The 20,099-nt window shown below is 31.8% G+C and overlaps 2 protein-coding genes across 2 annotated transcripts; both read left to right on the plus strand.

Moving 5' to 3' along the window:
• Nucleotides 1-4,854: 4,854 nt before the first annotated feature.
• Nucleotides 4,855-13,392, plus strand: LOC123196078 (SUPPRESSOR OF GAMMA RESPONSE 1-like). Its single transcript, XM_044609958.1, has 6 exons — nucleotides 4,855-5,160; nucleotides 6,040-6,172; nucleotides 6,263-6,449; nucleotides 11,724-12,217; nucleotides 12,517-12,825; nucleotides 12,914-13,392. Exons 1-6 carry the CDS (start codon nucleotides 5,153-5,155, stop codon nucleotides 12,953-12,955), a joined length of 1,173 nt encoding a protein of 390 aa, XP_044465893.1. The 5' UTR covers nucleotides 4,855-5,152; the 3' UTR covers nucleotides 12,956-13,392.
• Nucleotides 13,393-14,346: 954 nt separating this feature from the next.
• LOC123196993 (CRM-domain containing factor CFM9, mitochondrial) lies at nucleotides 14,347-17,895 on the plus strand. Its single transcript, XM_044611168.1, has 4 exons — nucleotides 14,347-14,555; nucleotides 14,927-15,245; nucleotides 15,827-16,228; nucleotides 16,569-17,895. Exons 1-4 carry the CDS (start codon nucleotides 14,488-14,490, stop codon nucleotides 17,682-17,684), a joined length of 1,905 nt encoding a protein of 634 aa, XP_044467103.1. The 5' UTR covers nucleotides 14,347-14,487; the 3' UTR covers nucleotides 17,685-17,895.
• Nucleotides 17,896-20,099: the final 2,204 nt, after the last annotated feature.

A 20,099-nucleotide genomic window follows, 5' to 3' on the forward strand; every position in this document is an offset into this window, starting at 1 on the left:
TGAGAATGAATGTGTAGTCTAACCACTGAACCAGGAAAGAGAGCAACTTAAATTTTGCCAAATGATTTGGGTTTGTCCACTACATTGTCTCATAGTAATGTTATTTAAAATTAAAAAAAAAAAAAAAAAAAGAACCATTTTATTTATTCCCAACAAGGTACATTTTCCTTGTTTTAGGATGATTATGTCTATATAAACTGTAACAGCGAATTCATAAACCAAGAGCATATTAAATATTAGACTTCTTTAAGCTATTATACATTTCAACACTCTACAATAAGTTAATGTTAAATATTAGAATAAAGCACATTAATTATATTTGCTCTCACCAGACAAAATAAATCTTCTTCATTTGACTAAATCATTCAAGCACGTGGGTGGCTTTCCGGTCCTCCATGGGCCTTTGTTGCTCTGCATTTCTTGAACCTTTTCGTAGGTTGTCCAACTTTTGTTTATCTTCCACAAACCCTTCATTCTCCAAATTATGTTGCTTCCCATCAACCTGCTCCAGGCGTATAAGCTTGATCGTATCAAAATGATATATATGTAACTGTTATTATTTTACATCCACTCAATTACGAAACATTAGTGATAAAATTATCAAAATTTCCCTTTCCAAGGATTCGTTCTTTTAATATATAAATCACATTTTTTCTATTTAAAATGATAATTTTATCATTAAAAAATTTTACAATAAAATAAAAAAGAATAATAATTTGACTGAACTCACATTAACATTTTAAATATGAATTTTGATTTTTCTACATGTTTGAAAATTTGTAATTCAATTTATGTAATCTCTAGAAACCCTACCGCCGCAAGATCACTACCAACTCAAACTCTTTCACTATGTCCTTGACATATCTAACCTCTCGGTATCAATCAAGATGTGCTTAAGGTCATCAATTTAAAGATTTCGTCACAAAAACACAGAGGACTTGGAGATTTCATCAACTCATTATTTTTTTTATCTCAAAGTCGATAGTGAAGAGGCATCATAGTGAATAATTTGTTGATATTTTGTATATGAGTGTAAGTGGAGTCGAGGGCATTATTGGATTTGGCCACATTAATAAGGATGGTAACATAGCTACAAGTTATTGTAGTTGACATTTGGATGTCTAAGAAGTTGTGATGCAAGACAGAGACTTAGAGAATAAATAAGTTTTCAAAAGGATAGCTTGTAAGATTAGAAGTATGAGGTGACTTGTCAAGATAAAGGGTGATGACAATAATGATGGTAAGCGCTGACCAAGCCCACCCAAAAGAAAATGGCAAGGTGAAAGGAAATGAGAAGTAGACATTGATGTATATTTGATATTTAAAGATATTTTTTAAAATTTGTTGTTTTGGGGTGAGATAGTAATTTTGAAATGTGGAATAGTTAGACACATTATGATAATTTGGGGTTTTTCCATTAATGAAATTAAATTTTAAATTAAAAATGTAATTTATGTATTTAGGAGATGAAAATGTGTTTTCAGGCCAAATATTGAGTGGGAACAATGTTCATAATTACCAAGAAAAAAATTTCAAAACAAGTCAACAATACCACACAATTTATGTCTTGGCACTATTTTGAAAGTTGCATTGGCCCTACAAGAAATAGGGCTATCGTAATTTGTAGTTTGATCAACAATTTCTTTCAATCAAACCCCTACACTGTTGAAACTTGGAATCAAGCGTGAGCCTTTTCATAAATTTGCAAAACAACCACACTTGAGTCTCAATTTAACCACCTTAGTTTACAATTATCTCAATCTAATGATTCTATATCGATGTCTATGATTAATTTCTAATGGGTAACGATAATTTATCATTATTAAAATATTAATAAAATTTCAATTAGTTCAAATCAAACCTTTATGTTGTTGGAACTTGATTGGAGTATGTGCATTTCCATAAGTTAGGAAAACAACCATACTTGAGTCTTAATCTAAAATCCCAAGTTTATAACTACGTTAATCTAACGATACTATATAAGCACCAATTATTAATTTTTTATAAGTAAAATGAGTTTTGCATGATTAAAATGTTACCTATACAATTGGAACTTAGATTCGAGTATGAACTTTTTTGTAAGTTTATAAGACAACCATGCTTGAGTCTTAATCTAATCGTCTAAATCTATAGTTATCTCAATATAACAATTTTATACGGATATTATTTAATAGTTCTTTTATGATTTAGAAGAATTTACCGTGATTAATATGTTCTTATAATTTCAATTATAACTTATCAAACCCCCATATAGTTGGAAATTACATTGGAGTCTTAATTTTTCCATAAGTTTGAAAAATAACCACTATTAAATCACAATCTTATCACCCCAATTCACAGGTATCCTAGTCTAACTATTCTACCCTAGTGTATGTTATTAATTTACTATAAAAAAACATGAATTTTTCATAATTAAAATGTGAATATAATTTCAATTAACTCTAATCAAATCCTTATGCAATTGAAACTTTTGTTCAAGTCCAAACTTTTCCATTGTTATAAGGGAGGTGTTTGATTTGGATAATATTTTATTATCAAAATTAAAAAATTATTTAAAAAATTAGTAGATATAAATAATTATTATATTTGATAAAATTTGATAAATATAAATAATTATTTTATTTAATTAAAAATAATAAAATAATAATAAAATATAATTTTATTTAAATATCTTTAAATATAATTATTTTAAAATATATTTTATATTATTTATTTATAATATTATTATTAAAATATTACTCTACTATTTTGGTTTGGAAAACAACCACAACTGAATCTCAATCTGATGCCCTGATTCACAGGCATCCCATTCTACAACTTTCGTTGAAATCAGATTTCCTCATCATTAAAATGTCATTTCAGTTAAGCTTGCAGGGCACGTAAGCTTCATGTCTTCATGTCCCTACTTCATATTTGCTTCTACGTATTTACAAAAATACCACTCAGTCGGTTTTCGAAATTACCAAGTGTCTCACCTTAAAAAAACAAAAAATCTGTTACTGTCCCTATGTCCTGTCCCTTCTCTTTTGCCGTACCTTTGTCCAGTTTGTCCCCTTCTCTTTTTCCTGCCGTTTTCTCCAATTGCCTGGCTCAAGTTGCCTCGTGTCAGCCTCTCCCCTTCCCCCTTCTTCTACCCCCACGCACCCTTTTTCTTTCCCCCTCGTTCTCCTTTCCTTTTCTCTCTATCTCGTTGCTCTGTGCCTATGTTTCCTTCGTTAGGCTCCTTTTTTGTCTTCCCTGGGTGTGTTTGTGTCTTTTGTCCCCTGTTGTCTTAGCCATTTGTGGTGGCTGGTCTTTTGGCTCTGGTTCTTTACCTGTTGTTCAGTTTGGTGTGGGTTCTTTCAGGTTTGTTTGTGTGGTTCTCCTGTGCATGGTGTGGCTGAGTTTGTGGTGTTGCGTTTGTCGTGGGGTTTTCATTGCCGGACGGTTGTGCTGTTTCTGGCGTCGGCCTCTACCGTGGGAGGTTCGGTTCCAATGGTGTTTGATTTTGTTTTTTGGCGGTCTAGGAGTTGGTTTCTTGTTTTTAGGGTGTTGTGTTGTCGCTTGTTTAGCGGGAGGCTACTGCTGAATGCTCTGTGTTTTATTTGCTTAACTGGATTGGTTACATGACTTTTATTTTTGGTGAAGTGTGTGGAGTTGTCGTGGAGGTGGTGCAGTGTTTTCTTTTAGTTGGCGGTGTTTTTGTCTTTTTGGCCTCCTATGCCTGCATGCACTTTCCTCTGCTCTGGTATTTTCTCTTTCTGGTGGTCCTGGTTGGGGTGGAGCTTCTGTGTAGTTTTTGTCAGAGTGGTATGGATCCTTCTTCCCCTGAGAAATGTCCTAGTTCTGATCCCTCCCTCAGCAGTTTGGGAGGGTTTGGCTCTTCTGCGGCTGGTTCTTCCAATCTGGGTTCTAAGTTTCTAATTAACTCAGCGCTCCCTGGTGGGTCTGAAGCTAAACGACCCAGCCAACAAAATTTATGTTGCACCCCTTCCTTTGGTGGTGGAATTGGGAATAGACAAATAGGAGGGGTCTCCTTATTAGTTATTTCGTTGGGCAAAGGATGCCTTTCTCTATTGTCAGAAGATTCGTGGGAGCAAAGCAAATGAGAAAAACCCTGGAAGGTTGAGATGATGTCTAATGGTCAAAGATGTTTCCTTCTGAAGTTCTCAAAGGAAAGCAGTAAAGATGGAGGCTTTGGAGGAAAGCCTTTTGGATGGTGGTTGGTCGTCGTTCCATCGTAAAGCGATGGACTTCTAAGTCCTAACAAAAGTTTGTCCCAAAGTTCCTTGACGAAAATTCCGTTGTGGGTTAAGAAGCTTCGTGGCATTACCTTAAATTTTGGACACCAAGGTGCACAAGGAAGAAGATGAGAACAGGATGTCGATCTATATTTGATATTTAAATATATATTTTACAATTTGGTAAGTCGGAGGTGAAATAGTAATTTTGAAAAGTGGATTTGTATATCATATATTTAAAAAAAATTCACACGCTTTTAAAATTTAAAAATTTTGTATATATATATTTATTATATTATTATTTTTTCCAAAATAATATATTGATGCGTATTAATAAAATATATTATATTATATAATATATTAATTATATTATATTAATTTAATATATTTTATAATATATATTATTTTTCTATTATAGTATAATGTATACCAAGTGTCATTTATTAATATAGGTTGAAATCGAATTTCTCATTATTATATTAAAGTCATTTCAATTAAGCTTGGAGGGTACGTAAGCTTCATGTCCGCGCTTCACGTTCGGTTCTATGTATTTACGAAAATACCACTCACTCGGTTTTAGAAGTTGCCAAGTGCTTCACCTTCTAAAGACATGATTTAGGTTCGTGTCCGAACAGAGAGCCTGGGAAGTAGGTTTAGTCATCATTCGTCTCCCACAAAAGACTTCAGATTTGCCTCGCTGTCGGAGATGCTTCTACCCGAAGCTGAGGTTCGGTTTACAAGCCTCTTATAACAGGTCTAGAGATAAGTTTTCCCGCTCACTTGCACGCTTTCTCTTAAACTCGAGAGAGTCGCACGCACACATGGTTCAATTACCTTAGTCGAGTGGAGAAAAGTGAAAGCTTCCTATAGAATTTGCTCTGCAATTTACTCTCTCTTGCTCACTGTTTCTTGAGCTTCGTTGTTTGTTAGACATGTCAAGGTAAGAACGAAATCGGGGATGAGTCTTTGATGTAATTGTACCGAGCCCAGTCTCTGTTCAATCAAGATTTTAATTTTATGAAAGAAAAAAATAATATTTTCGATGGTTGTTTGAGGATGATTAGCCGAATTCCGTTGAATAAAAATCCCTTTTTTTCATTAAATTTTCATTAAATCTTGCTGCTTTTTGTTTTATTTTTTTTTTGGGGGTTTGTTAAAAATTGTTGCCTTTCTTTTTCCATCTCATGTATAAGAACTCACTTACGACTAGTTAATAAAAATATTTTCGATTTAATTTCTGGTGTTCATTGCACTAACTCTTATCATGTAATTTTTTTTTCGTTTGTTAAAGAGAAAAGAAACAACTTCTGGTACTCTGTTTTTTCGACAACGTTACACTGAAATAAGAAACCTCGATCCTTTTTTTTTTTTTTTTTGAGTGCGTAAATCTATTTTTTCATGTGAGCTGATCAGTGAAGAACTGAGTATCTGGAAAGGGCGTTTTTAGGAGATGAATTTTGGAGTAACCCTAAATTTATGATTTCTTTTTGAGGAATGAAGCTCATGTGGGGTTTAATGGATGATTATTACTTTGGTATTGTAGTAAACAATGCCCTGTTAATCAAGTTGGATTTGCGACTCCCCAACAGAATGCAGTTGATCTATGCCAAACAATTCTTCAACAAATAGCTGCCAAAATTGAACTGTATAATCTCTTTAATTTCATGGCATAATTCAATAAGTTCAGCAAGGCTAGCTATTCACAGATTCAACTGATATTTTATGTTGCCCTTCAGCTTGCTTGAACGCTTTGTTTTTATTTTTGTACTGCTATTGGCTTATAGTTAAACCTTGAGGTTAAGGCATGTCATTGCTGCAGGAGTTGGATAGTTAACAGTCGAGCAATTGCAAAGAAAGTGAGAAATGTCGCTCAATCATCTTCTCAACAGATCCAAGACTGTGGGGCAAATTTGAAATGCCCAAAGTGCCATTATTGCATTCATAATAGTGATGTATGTTGGAGCTTCCAAATTATTTATATAAAATTTTCATTGTCCTGCTTATTTTAGTAATTATTCACACAATAGTTTATCCCTGCACAGGTTTCTCAAGAATGGCCTGGCCTTCCGGTGGGGGTGAAGTTTGATCCATCTGATGTAGAGCTCCTGGAACATTTGGCAGCAAAATGTGGTGTTGGAGACTCAAAGCCTCACATGTTTATCGATGACTTTATTCCAACACTTGAGGAAGACCAAGGAATTTGCTATGCTCATCCAGAGAATCTTCCTGGTGAGGAGCTCTTGAGCTTGCATTATTATTTGGTTTTTTCATTTGTATTTGCTTCCTTTTCACTATCTTTTCTATAAAAAGAAGTCAAATGTTTGATATTAGGACATATATTATATAGATTCAATCAAGAAATATACAAGAAATTAAAGAACGTGCAAACAAGAGATTATTTAGTTTGGATTTCGTAAACAAAAATTTACATCCAAGGCTGGAGATATCCTCTAGTCAATTTACTAGAAAAATGAAAATATTATAATATATAGTTGAAGAATCTCTTGATCTTTACAAAAATCAATACAAAAGAATAGGTATAGAGAAATACATAAAAGTATAACAATATTTATCACTAAAACACAACTTAGATTGAAGAAAATAAAGAGATTTCGCAAATGCTAACAAAGCAAAATAGAAACAATCAAATAGAATTCTCTCAAATTCTATCGATTGAATAACCATGGGTTTATATACTTAACTATAAAATATTTGAGATGGAAAATGTCAGGAATGCCCTTGCTAAGAGAATTACAATATTGCCCTTTTACTCAAAAGTTTAAGACACACAAATCCCACAAACTTTCACTTTGTCTTAAACTGACGTATGAATATAAACTAGAGAACACTCATGCAAACTCAACAAAAAATTAGATACAATCAATTTTGAGTAAGTCTAAGGTTGCCTTAAATTTACTCATTGACATAGTCTTTGTTAACACATTAGTTAAAATCTTCTCCACCTTGACTTGACCATTGATTAAAATATCTTTCACAAAATGAAACATTAGATCAATGTGTTTTGTCCTTTTATGAAAAACACTATTCTTTAATAAGAGAATTACACTTTGTGAATCATAAAAAATCACAGGTATACTAACAACCAAATCAAGTTCATCTGTAATTCACTTAAGTCATAAAACCTCTTTTATTGTTTCAGTTAATGCTATATATTTTGTTCCAGTTGTTGACAATGCAACAATATGTTGCAAACAATTTTTTTGGTTCATAATATTTCTAGCAAATGTGAAAATGTAACCTATTAAAAGTCTCTTTTTATCTAAATCTGCAGTATAATCAAAATCACAAAATCCTTCAACAAGAAATTGAGTAGTTTTATCAGCACAATATATCAAACCAAAATCACAAGATCTTTCAAAATATCTTAGTGGCTAGTTAGTTTCATTACAATGCTCTTCACAAGGTTTACTCATAAACTTGTTCACTAAGCTAAACGCATATGTCATATCAAGTCTAGTGCCAATCATAACATATATCAAGTTGTCAATCGCAATAGAATAAGGAATTTTCTTCATAAAGTTAGACTCATCAGAAAACAATTCACTTACAACAAATTTGAGTTTGAATTAAGTTCACATAGGTGTATTAACAAGTTTTGCATTTGCCATATTATACAATTTTATGACCTTTTTAATATAACTAGATTGAGATAATATAAGAGTCCTTTGATCTCAATCTCTATTAATATCTATACCTAGAATTCTTTTTGTTAAACCTAAATCTTTCATTTCAAATTCAGTTGTCAATATATTTTTTCAACCTGTGTAAATCATTTATATCTTTAGAAGCAATTAACATGTCGTCAACATATATAAGCAAATATATATAACAACCATTAACAGTTTTTTGAAAATAAACACAATGATCAAAATTGCATATAAAAAAACCTATAGACAAGATAAAGTCATCAAATATTTTATCCTATTGTTTATAGGACTATTTTAATCCATGAAGTGATGTGCAATAATCAAACTTTATTTTCAGAGCCTTTTTTTTAATAGAACTTTCATATTGTTCCATAAAAATTTGTTCAGCTAGATTATCATGTAAAAAAGTAGTAGTAACATCCAATTGCTCTAATTATATATCAAGTATAACAACAATAACATTAATCTAATAGATTAATGTTTAACAATAAGTGAAAAAAATTCATGATAATTAATGTCCTCTGCCTGTGAAAACTATTTTGCAACTATTCTAACTTTAAATTTAGCCTGTTCAATAACATGATTTTCATACTTCTTTTAAAAACACATTTATATTCTATTACTTTTTGATTAACAAGTCTATTAACTAGAGACCAAGTCTAATTTTTTTCGAGTGAAGATATTTCATCTTTCATGGCGTTTAACTATTTATTTTTGTTTTTACTTTAACAAATTTGACTAAAATTAATTGGTTCATTCATTTCAATAACATCACCTATTAGGAATGCATATGAAATTAAATTTGTTTGTGCCACTCTTGAGGGTGGTCTAATGTTCCTTCTAACTTTATCCCTAGCTAATTGATAATCTATAAGATTGACATTTTGATCATGATCTAATATAATTCTATTTAAACTTTGTGATGAAGGTTGATTCAAATCAATATCTTCATGCTTTGGAGCACAAATTGGATTTAAATATTAATTAGGTTCATCATCAATCATTGAATCTGATTTTGATTAGAAAAGTCAAATTTCTACACCTCAATCTAAATTTTCCCTAGGTTAAATGATCTCTATAGAATATTAACTCATTAAAAACAATATCTCTATTGATAATACATTTCTGTTTATCAATTAACAGACCTTATAACCTTTTGTTTCAATAGCTTTAAGAGATGTATAGTTCAATTTTCTTTGGTTTGTATGAACATAAGGTAGACATCGAAAGGGTCTTAATTGATTTAATTGTGGTGGTTTTTTTAATTAAAGTTCTATAAGTATTTTAAAATTAAGGCTAAAGAAGGGGACATATTTATTAGGTAGTAGGTAGTAGCAACAACTTCTACCTAATTTTATTATATTCTTGAATCAATCAACATACACATAATCTTGTTTAAGATGGCTTTATCATTCTCTTAGCAAGTCCATTTTGTGGAGTTATATCACTGCATATCCTATGCCTAAGAATTTCATTTTGTTTACAAAAATCAGAGAATAATTTATTACAAAATTCTAGATCATTTTCTGTTTTAAAATTTTTATTTTCTTATTTGTTTGATTTACAACTAAGGTCTTCCATTCTTTAAAACAACTTAATGCTTTGTCTTATGCTTTAAAAAATAAACCCATATTTTTCTTGAATAACAAAAGTAAGAAAATAACATTAGTTTGAGAAAGAACTAGATACTTGTGGAGATCCTATAAATCTAAATGTATATAATCCAACATCCTTTTAACCTATGTGTGGCAACAACAAATTCTAACTTTTGTGATTTGCCTATGACACATTTTTCAAAGAAATCTAAACAACTTAATTTTTGTGGGTCTATTAATTTCTATTTACATAACTCTTGTAGGCCTGTATTACTAATGTGCCCTTATCTTTTATGTCAAAGAGTTCTGTCATTAATCTTAAGTCTTAATTGAATTAGTTGTCATTAAATCTCTTCAATATTATTATCATCTAATTTGTGTAAGTCATGTAATAATTTTCCCTTCATTACAATTGAAACCCCCCTCATCATCTTAAAAATTTTATCTTTTGACTTATAATTGTATCCAATAGAATCTAGTAAACCTAAATAGGTTAAATTTCTCTTAGTTTTAAGCACTAATCTAACATTATCTAATGTGTTATAAATTTTATACAGTCTATTCATATTACATTACATGACTTATCATTACCCATCAAGACTTTGCTACCATTAATGTGTTTAAATTTTGCAAACCAATCTAATCTGGGTGTCATGTGAAAAGTACAATCTAAGTCCATGACTCATTCATCACTAGAAACTTTCTCACTAAGCGATAAAACCTTTACATTGTCATATACATCTAGGATATTAGCAATTTCATGATTAGCATAATTAATAGCGTGCATTGTCTTTTTATCAGGATAATTTTTTTTTCATATGTCAACATGTTCATTTGACAATAAAACTAGATGACATTTTCTCTTTAGATTGATTTTTCTTCTTTGTTTTGTCTTTAACCTGAAGATCCTCATTAATTGTTCTCTTCCAAATTTAATTTCTAAATTTTTTGATCTCAAAACACTTAGAACATCCTCTAAAGGTGGTGATTCCCTACCATATTTAATAGTAGTCTTAATATTTTTAAATGAATTAATAAATAAGTTTAGGATAACAACAGCTTAATTTTTTTAGAAATCTTTTCATCTATATTTGCTAAACTCACGGTAATTTTATTGAATTCATCTAAATTATAATCTAAAAATTTACTAGAGTCTATTTTAGATCCAAATAATTGTTCTTTCAAGTATTTTCTATTGGTCAAAGATTTAGTTATGTATAGGGATTCTAGTTTCAACCAAACATTAGTAGCAGCAACCTCTTCATCAATTTGTCTTAGCACATTATGAGAATCTTCTCAGATAAAGATATATTATCAAGAAGAGCATTTTCTCCATTGGGAGCTCTGATATATCTCTAATGAACCAATATGGTCACATTTTCTTTTTTCACATATTATAGTCACCTTTCCCACAAATCTTTCAATGTCAATCCTTGTTTGACCCATCTTTATTATTAGAACAATTTATTGTTTGCATTTTTTATAGAATAAAACATAACAACAAAAAACTATTGCAAAAAGAGTCTAATAGTGGCTGTACCACTTGTCAATTATTAGGATAGATATTATATAGATTCAGTCAAGAAAAATTCAAGAAAATAAAGAACATGCCAATAAGAGATTATTTGGTTTGGGTTTCATAAATGTATGAAATCCTACGTTCAAGATAAAGAATATCCTCTAGTTAGTCCATTAGAAAAATGAAAATATTATAACTTGTGGGTGAAGAACCCTTTGATTTCTACAGCAAATCAACACAAAGAAATACACAAAACTATAACAATAGTTCTCACCAAAACACGACTTAGATTGAAGAAAATAGAAAGATTTTACAGACTTTAGTAGAGCAAAATAAAGGAACATTCGGATAGAACTCTCAAATTTTATTGACTGAATAACCATGGGTTTTTATATACTCGGGCTTATAAAATATCTGATCCAGGAAATGTCACTAATGCCCTTACAAGAGAATTACAATACTGTCATTTACTCAAAAGGTGACACAAATCCCACATGAATGAACCAAATGGATGCAAGCATGTGAAATTGCAAGATACTCAGGCTTATAAAATATCTGGTCCAGGAAATGTCACTAATGCCCTTACAAGAGAATTACAATACTGCCATTTACTTAAAAGATGACACACAAATCCCACATCAATGAACCAAATGGATGCAAGCATGTGAAATTGCAAGTCTGTAAACTGTTATTCAAATAACAGTATCTGAATTTGTTGCAGGTGCTAAGAAAGATGGAAGCAGTATACATTTCTTTCACAGAACAATGAATGCTTATTCTACTGGTCAAAGGAAACGCCGCAAGATCCACAATCAACACAGTTTAACTGAAGATCAAGTCCGCTGGCACAAAACTGGTAAAACCAAAGCTGTGATAGAAAATGGAGTGCAGAAGGGCTTCAAGAAAATCATGGTTCTTTATAAGAACTCAAAGGGCTGCAAGCCAGATAAGTCCAATTGGGTCATGTGTCAGTACCATCTAGGGGCTGAACAAGATGAAAAGGATGGTGAATACGTGGTTTCTAAAATTTACTATCAACAGCAGAAACAAAACAAAAAGACTGAAGATTGTTCAGGTATTGAAGATTTGGATAATTTAGCACATGAAACTGGTCCGAGGACCCCAAATACAGGCCCTCCCATTCCTCCACGGCCAGAGAAATCACTAACATGTGATAATGCTGCTGATGTTAATATACTAACATCACCTGTGAAGGTAGGTAGTCATCTTTGTGTAATTCTTGTGTGAAGTATTACAAAACCACATATACAGGAACTGAGATATTAGTTAGGTTTCCATTTGGATTGCATTTGCATTATACTGTGTTTTTTTCTTTTCAAAAGCTTGTTTCTAAACAATGCAGCATGATGTACCATGAATTGACGATAAACTCATTTCAATCATCAACAAAAATATAAGTCATTTAGTATTGATGAAAACTGGACATTATGATTTGATTAAAGTTTGTTTCATGAGAAGCATTATTCATTTTGGTCCTTAATTTTGTGGATTAGGCACCAGAGCATATTGTAGAAGCATCGACTGCCCCTTTACCTGCTGCTGTTAAGCCTGAGGACCATCTAGGGAACATAACATGGTTGGCAGAGTATGTTGACTATCCTGATTTAGATTCCATTGAGGAATCTTTGATGTGCAAGGAAAGCACCATTTCTCCTACTCTCTTAGAGAATTCAGGAATTAATGATGTCTTATACACCGATTCTTTTCTCGACACAAATAGCATGAAAGGCGACAACAGTGTACCCTGTGAAATTTCTGAACTGGCGAACTTAGAACTGGATACCCCGCCAGATTTTCAGCTTGTAAGCTTGCCCTCTTCCACCAGTGTCCATGTTTTAGGCATTGTCACGTAATATTATTCTATCTGACATCCTTATCTATATCTTGCAGGATCTGCTGACATTTTCTGGGGAAAGTAATCTTGATTGGTAAGACCATTGCTGAAGAACGATTTTGCAAGCCCTGACAATAGATTACCAAGTTATGTTTTGTCCCCTGGCTGAAGTTGTTTTCTTAACTAACATCTTCCTCAGCAGCAAAGCATCAACTTGATCGATTTGAGGGAGTTCTCTATACAATTCATGAATCTATAGAGTAGTGGCTCTAGCTTTCTGGGATTTTTATCATTTCAACAGTTTGATTTGAGCAGAATTGTCCCTGGTGGTTTTTCTGTAGAAGCATCAGTTGCAGCATAATACACATTGCATGTTACTGGACCAGTGAGGTGCTCAGATTCAGAGATTAATTTTTTTATTGTGTTGATGAACTAATTGGAACATGATAAATTTTGATGTCTTGTTACTGACATACATATTTGTTGTTACATTTGAGGATTGTTAAGTTATGAGAATCATTTAAAAATTAAATAATGCAATATACAATAATCTTAAACAAATGGAATTACCCCTCTGAAAGAGGCATCAGCATTATTTAAAGTAGGCTTGAGGTTTTCATTTCACTGGTAGTATTTAATTTCTGATATGCTTTGAGAAATTATTGTCCAAAATATATTTTCAATGAGCAATTTAAAAAAAAAATAATGAAATTTTGTCATATAGTAAATATGAAAAGTAGGCCAAATGATTATTTGCCACCAAAACTTTGTTGAAATGATTTTCCATTCTTTAAGTTTAAAAAGTTTATTTTCTTATGTATCCTTAAAAATCGGTGGGTAATTTTAGCAATCAAAAGGTATTTTTGTTATTTTATATAATATATTATTTACATTAATATAAATAAATTATATTTTTACCTTAAATACTTAATATATTTCTTTTTTTATATATTTTTTTGTCAAAAAAAAAAAACCAAAGAGAGAGTCAATGGATAGATATGTGCTTATGGATTGTGTGGGCAATAAAACACCTTGGATTTGGTGAAAACATCAAAATAAATAAAAACAAAGTTCATTAGAAATAGATCCAAGTAAGAAGTGATAAATCTAATTAAGATCTTACGGATTTAGATTAAACTAGTAGTGAGAAAGGATAATGATATAAAAAAATTTTATATAAGATTGAAAATCGTAATCATATAGTCATAAAAAATTAAAAGGTTCATTGATGGCAACGCAAGAGTGGTGATAGTAGGAGAAGAATAGCCCTGCAGACGACATTTCACAGGATATTTTTTAATCTTCACAAAATTAAAAAAAATTAGAAGATATAATTAACAAATTTAACTAACGGGCAAGAAAATAAACTTTGCAAATTTAAAGGCGGTAATGTTAATTTAGCAAAGTTTGAGTGGGACATGGTAATTCGGCGGCATAAAAAGTATTTTCGTACTTCTTATGTAACTGTTAATTATGAGTCCAAATTTCCGGGTCAGAGCCGGGTTAAGTAGCCCATCTTCTCCATCCTAAAACCCTGAAAACCCTCTGTGACTCGTGCAAGTCGACTAAACAACAAAGAACCATGAAATGAACAGATTAAGGCAAGGCAAACAAAACAGACGAAGATCAAATGTTTGCTGCGAGGAACATTCAAAAGCATTTCTTCAACTTCAAAACCCTCTCCAATCCTCTCTATAAGTAAGTTCTTTCTTAATCATCCTCTTCAAATCGTCCCATATCTTATTTCAGCCTCTGGGATTAGTTTTTCTCTTTCAAAATTTTTACTTGATGATGCCATCTGAGTCAATGCCCGGGTAAAAGTAGAGATTGGTTTTTATTGTTCCTGTTAATTTCGTGTATTATTTTCTGTAAAATTCAGCTTGATTGGAAGAGAAGAAACTAACCCAATTTTGAATCGTGCTGGACTTAAAATTGATTTAAAGAAGGTGGAAATCATTTTTGTTCAGTTTGTATGCTTGTATTTGTCCCGGGGTCATAACAGGGCCTTAAAATTTTTCCTCCTTTCGAATGAGTGTGCTTTTCTTATGTGGGTGTTTAATAAATTACAGGAATGTTGCATTATTGAAGGATGCTTCACCTAAATTGGTGCTATCCAATGTGATTCAACTGAGTACTTTGTTTTCTGATGACAACCCTTCCTCATTTAAGCGATTGACTCATCCCGTCAGTGGGTGGTCTCGTGCAATGTCCACTTCAAGAAGGGGAAACAGCTTGTCGACTTCAAGAAGAGGAAGCAGCATGCGAAGCAAGGTGGAGAGGCGAATGCAGAAGGAATCTGGTAAAACTCTAAGAGAGATCAGGAGAGCAAAAAAAATAAAGAAGAAGCTTATGACTGATGAGGAGAGGCTTCTTTATAACCTCAAAAGGGTATTTTATCTTGCCATATAAATCATTATGATATGTATTTACTTTTATATTGATTTTTAATTCTAAATTTTGGTGGCAGCAGTTTAACTCCTTTCAAGAATTTTTGGAGATTCTGTTGCATACAGATTGGTTATGGATGTGGTAGATTTGCTAGCAGTTGAATGTTGAAAGTATTTATTGGACCTTTCTGGTTTTATATGCCCAACTTATGGAGTAACTTTAAGCTCGTACAACCCAATTTCCCTCTCAAATGACTCCAGATTTTTTTTATGTAAATAAAAACAATTAATTGTCAATTTGTTATTTTCTAATGTGCTGCTATCTAGACCGATTGCCGTTTGTAATCTCCAAAGTAGTAGATGATTTCTAGTGCTCTGTTGAAAGTTCATTCATCCTCTCAGTTGACAAAGTTTAATATAATTTGGTTTAAAAAGTGAAATTTCATTGATCTTGTTCCATTTGCGTCTGTCTGTGGCTGCATGCTGACGTGTAGGTGCCATGCTTGTCTCTGCATTTTTGGCACACAATCACACACTAATATATTGCAATCATTTATCCATCCAAGCAACTATTTGGTGCAGGCCAAAAAGAAAGTTGCTTTGCTGCTACAAAAGCTCAAGAAATATGAGCTACCAGAATTACCAGCCCCTGTGCACGATCCCGAGCTATTTACACCTGAGCAGCTTCAAGCATATAAGAAGATAGGCTTTCGAAATAAAAATTATGTTCCTGTCGGTGTTCGTGGAGTATTTGGAGGAGTTGTCCAAAATATGCATCTCCATTGGAAGTTCCATGAGACAGTACAAGTTTGTTGTGATAACTTTCCCAAAGAAAAGATCAAGGAAATGGCCACCATGCTTGCTAGACTGAGTGGTGGCATTGTGATTAACGTACATAATGTGAAAACGATTATCATGTTTCGTGGTAGGAACTATCGCCAGCCCAAAAACTTGATACCTTTCAACACCCTTACAAAAAGGAAGGTTGGCAACTTAAATTCTTCTCTGTTATATTAGGTTATTCTTCTTTTTTGGGGGGTTTTCATTTTTTCATTAATCTGGCCGGTCATAGGATACATATAATTTTTTTATCCTTATTCTTTGAATTGTGATTATCGGCATTTTAGCTAATTGGATGTTACAATCAATTCATCAATAAAAAAATTGCACATTGGTTTGCAGAAATGGGTGCACATGAGAAATAGATGGAGGCATTCTTGCACAAAATTTTATTCTAACTTAAACACTTGCAAGCTCTTGAATATTAGAAGTTAAACATAGAGGTCGAAGAATTGATTTTCTGCTTTCTCATATTTAAATGCAGGCATTGTTCAAGGCCAGGTTTGAACAAGCTCTTGAATCTCAGAAGTTAAACATAAAGAAGATAGAGCAGCAGCTCCGACGAATGGGTGTAAACCCTGAGGATCCAGTTGCCATGGCCAGCATACAAAGAGTTGCTTCAACATTCTTCAATGCAATTGACCAGAAGGAAGGAAGCCCTTATGTTTTCCAAGGAGACAAAGAGTTAGTTGGGGAACCCAAAAGGAATATAGAACATTCAGAACCTCCTGATGATAGTGACCAGGAGGAACTAGACAAATTTATAGCTGAAATAGAGGATGCGGCAGATGAAGAATGGGCTGAAGAGGAAGCTGCAGAGAATGAAGAGACTGGTAAAATCAGGTATTGGAACAGGGAAGAATTTGGGGGAAGGTTCAGAAGATCTGAGAACCTTAGAAATGGCAACCAAGATGATACCAGAGGTTGGAAGGATAAACATGGTAAGAGAAGATTTACTGGTAGTGATGATGAAGACAATAGCAATTCGGAGGTTGATGATGAATGGGGTTCCAATAATGATCAAGAGATGAGTGATGCTGATGAAGCTTGTAAAGGGCCTAGACAAGAAAGAGGGAAACGGGAGAAGGTTGTCACTGCTATCAATAATAAAGTTTCGAAGAGAAATGCTGAAGCTAATTTTAATAGAAAATTGGTGGAAGAAGATTCTGAGTCAGAAAACATGTTTAGTGATCTTGAAAATGCAATGTGGCAATCTGACTCTGAGGAAGAGCTTGATATGAGAGCATCTAGAGCAGATGCAAGCCCTAATTATATAAGTGACAGCAATGAAGAGGATGGGAGAGCAGAGGATGTTCGCAAGACTCATAACGATACTCATTTCAAAAGAAATTCTGAAGCCAACTTTAGAAGAAACATGGCCGACAAAGATTCTGGTTCTGAAGATTTATCAAGTGAATCTGAAGTTGAAATGCTTGAATCAGACTTGGATCAAGATTCAGTAGCTTCAGTGGGTGGGAGATATAATTATATTAGTGCTGGCGAAGAATATTATCACCAGCCAAAAGATGAGAGTAGTGAAGTGATTCATAGGCCAAAGAAGTCACCAAAACAGATAGATGAAACCTGGGACAGTGATTAAGTCTGCAATACAATGCATGTCATTCTTGTATCAGCAGACTGACTAGCAGAGAGCAAAGAAAGCTTTTATTTGTCTATTCATTTTGTGATCACAAATAGCATCAATTTAAGGTTATGTTTATCGTGATTTATTGCATGTAACATTGCTCATTTTAAACGCGAACATGAAAGATTCAGAACAGCATAATCTGAGGATGTTTTTGAGCATTCAATGGATGAGTAGATGGAAATGTAGCGGATGAGTATACATATCTTCATTGCATTTGAATATGTAAGTGTTTTATATTTTCCTTTATGGATATTATCAGGTGATATTGGGGTTTATTTGGAAGTGGCATGTTCCAGAGGTAATATTTCTAGTTAAAACCTGGAAAGCTGCTTTAAAGGGATGTGAACCTTTTTAGTTCGAGTTCAGTTCAAATTAAAAATAGATCAGTTTGAATTTAACTCAAGTTTATTGAGTCAAAATTAAGAGTAGTTGGTTCGAGTTTAGCTTGAGTAAAAATGATTTAATTCAAATTCAGTTTAGTTTTGAGTTTGATACAAGTTTATTGTTCAAATTCATGATTTGGATTTATAGGTTGAATTCATAACTTATTGACAAAATGATATTATTTTATCTAATAATAGATAAAAATAATGTCATTTTAACAATTACTTCAAATCGAATCATTTGTTCAGCTCGCAAGTCAAATCAAATTGAATTCGATTTTAGTTTAATTTCAAAATAAATTGAGTCTTCTGACTCAAACTTGATTTGAATTTGAACTAAACGAATTCGATTTGAGCTAACTTTCGAGCTTAAGCCTGGTCAACCCTAGTGTTATAGTAATGAAATACACAAATTAGGGGTATACACGATCCGATTTGGTGTAATTTGAGAGATTTTTCAAATCAAACTGAAAAAAACCAAACCATTTTAGGTTTCAAACCAAATAAAAAAAATACGATTTGATCTGGTTTGGGTTATGGTTTGAACCATAGTTATCAATATCTTACGATATACAATACGTATCGTATCCTACAATATGATACGATATATATAAAAAATAATATGTATCATAAAGTACATCGAATTAATACGATAAGGTAAATGTATTATACGATACAATATATATTTTACGATACTATATATATTACCTATGTAAAATGATATATTTTTTTAGAGAAAATGTAATGCATTAGGGGTGTATATGAAAAATTTTAAAATGCTAAGGGTGTTTGTGATATCTTTTAAAATGATAACGTCTCAATTATAATATTTTACTAATAATTTATTATTTTAATTTTTAAAAGATATATCATACAATATAATATACGATATTGTAAATTCGGTTTTTTATATACGATATAATACACGATTCAACTATTATAGTTTACATCTTTTAAAATCATATATATATATAAAATTAATTGAATTATAGTTTTCTACAACATATAAAATATATATATATATATATATATATATATATATATATATATATATATAATATACATGAGTAGAAAATAATAAAATAAATATGAAAAAATAAATTGTACCCATAATTATTTATTCAAATATTTTATCAAATATAATTTTAAAATCAATTATATATTTTTTTATTCGATTTAAAAATTATTTAAACTACAATTTAAACTGTAAAAAACCAGTTTAAAAAATTTTAATTCAAAGCAGATTATAATTTTTAAATAATTTAATTTAATTTTATAATTTAAATCAAATTATCCACACAGCCCTAACACAAATAATACGCCACATAATTTGATACCGGAAGTTTTTCTATTGATAATTAATTGGATACGAAAGACACGTTATATAATATAATATCATTCTCAACAAGAAAAGTCCACACGTCATTGTAGAAAAAATAAAAGAAAATTCCCTCATTTTCTTCTTATTATGAGCACGACAAATAATTTCCCATGCTAAGGATTTTTGATATTGACTCTTGACTTGGCAGCCGGCCTACCATGCCCTTTTCTGAATTGTCAAATTAAAACGGTGGACCCAATTCTACCAAACGTCCCATTCTTGCCCTTATGACACTTGACAAAGTTTACACCTTCTATTACTTTATCTTTTAACATTTTTTAATCCCCAATCTTGCTTCCTTTTCTTTTTTTTTTTTTGGCTATTTTCTTGAAATTAAATTGATACCCACTACCAAAATTACACCATAATATCCTCTCTATTTGGATTTTGGACAAATACCACAAAAAATATATATATATATATATAAAACCCATATTTGAAAGTATAGATATTTATTTTGTACATATGACTATCGTTTATGGAATGAAAAGTAGAGATGCTTTTTATGTTAGCATCATGGAATTGTCAAAACTGTTTTTATTTGTAGAAAGCCAGGCAACATACAATAAATTTGACGATGACTGATTAATTGACTCTTACCCC

This window comes from Mangifera indica, chromosome 14 (assembly GCF_011075055.1).
Source record: "Mangifera indica cultivar Alphonso chromosome 14, CATAS_Mindica_2.1, whole genome shotgun sequence".
Classification (NCBI taxonomy): Eukaryota; Viridiplantae; Streptophyta; class Magnoliopsida; order Sapindales; family Anacardiaceae; genus Mangifera; species Mangifera indica.

What these genes read in the sequence shown, in the direction of transcription:
- LOC123196078 (XM_044609958.1), top strand. An exon ending in ATTGCATTCATAATAGTGAT is followed by an intron (nt 6,173 to 6,262) that starts GTATGTTGGAGC and finishes ATCCCTGCACAG; the next exon opens with GTTTCTCAAGAATGGCCTGG. An exon ending in CCCCGCCAGATTTTCAGCTT is followed by an intron (nt 12,826 to 12,913) that starts GTAAGCTTGCCC and finishes TATATCTTGCAG; the next exon opens with GATCTGCTGACATTTTCTGG.
- LOC123196993 (XM_044611168.1), top strand. Translation starts at nt 14,488, where the DNA reads ATGTTTGCTGCGAGGAACATTCAAAAGCATTTCTTCAACTTCAAAACC. An exon ending in TTCTTTATAACCTCAAAAGG is followed by an intron (nt 15,246 to 15,826) that starts GTATTTTATCTT and finishes TATTTGGTGCAG; the next exon opens with GCCAAAAAGAAAGTTGCTTT. An exon ending in ACACCCTTACAAAAAGGAAG is followed by an intron (nt 16,229 to 16,568) that starts GTTGGCAACTTA and finishes ATTTAAATGCAG; the next exon opens with GCATTGTTCAAGGCCAGGTT.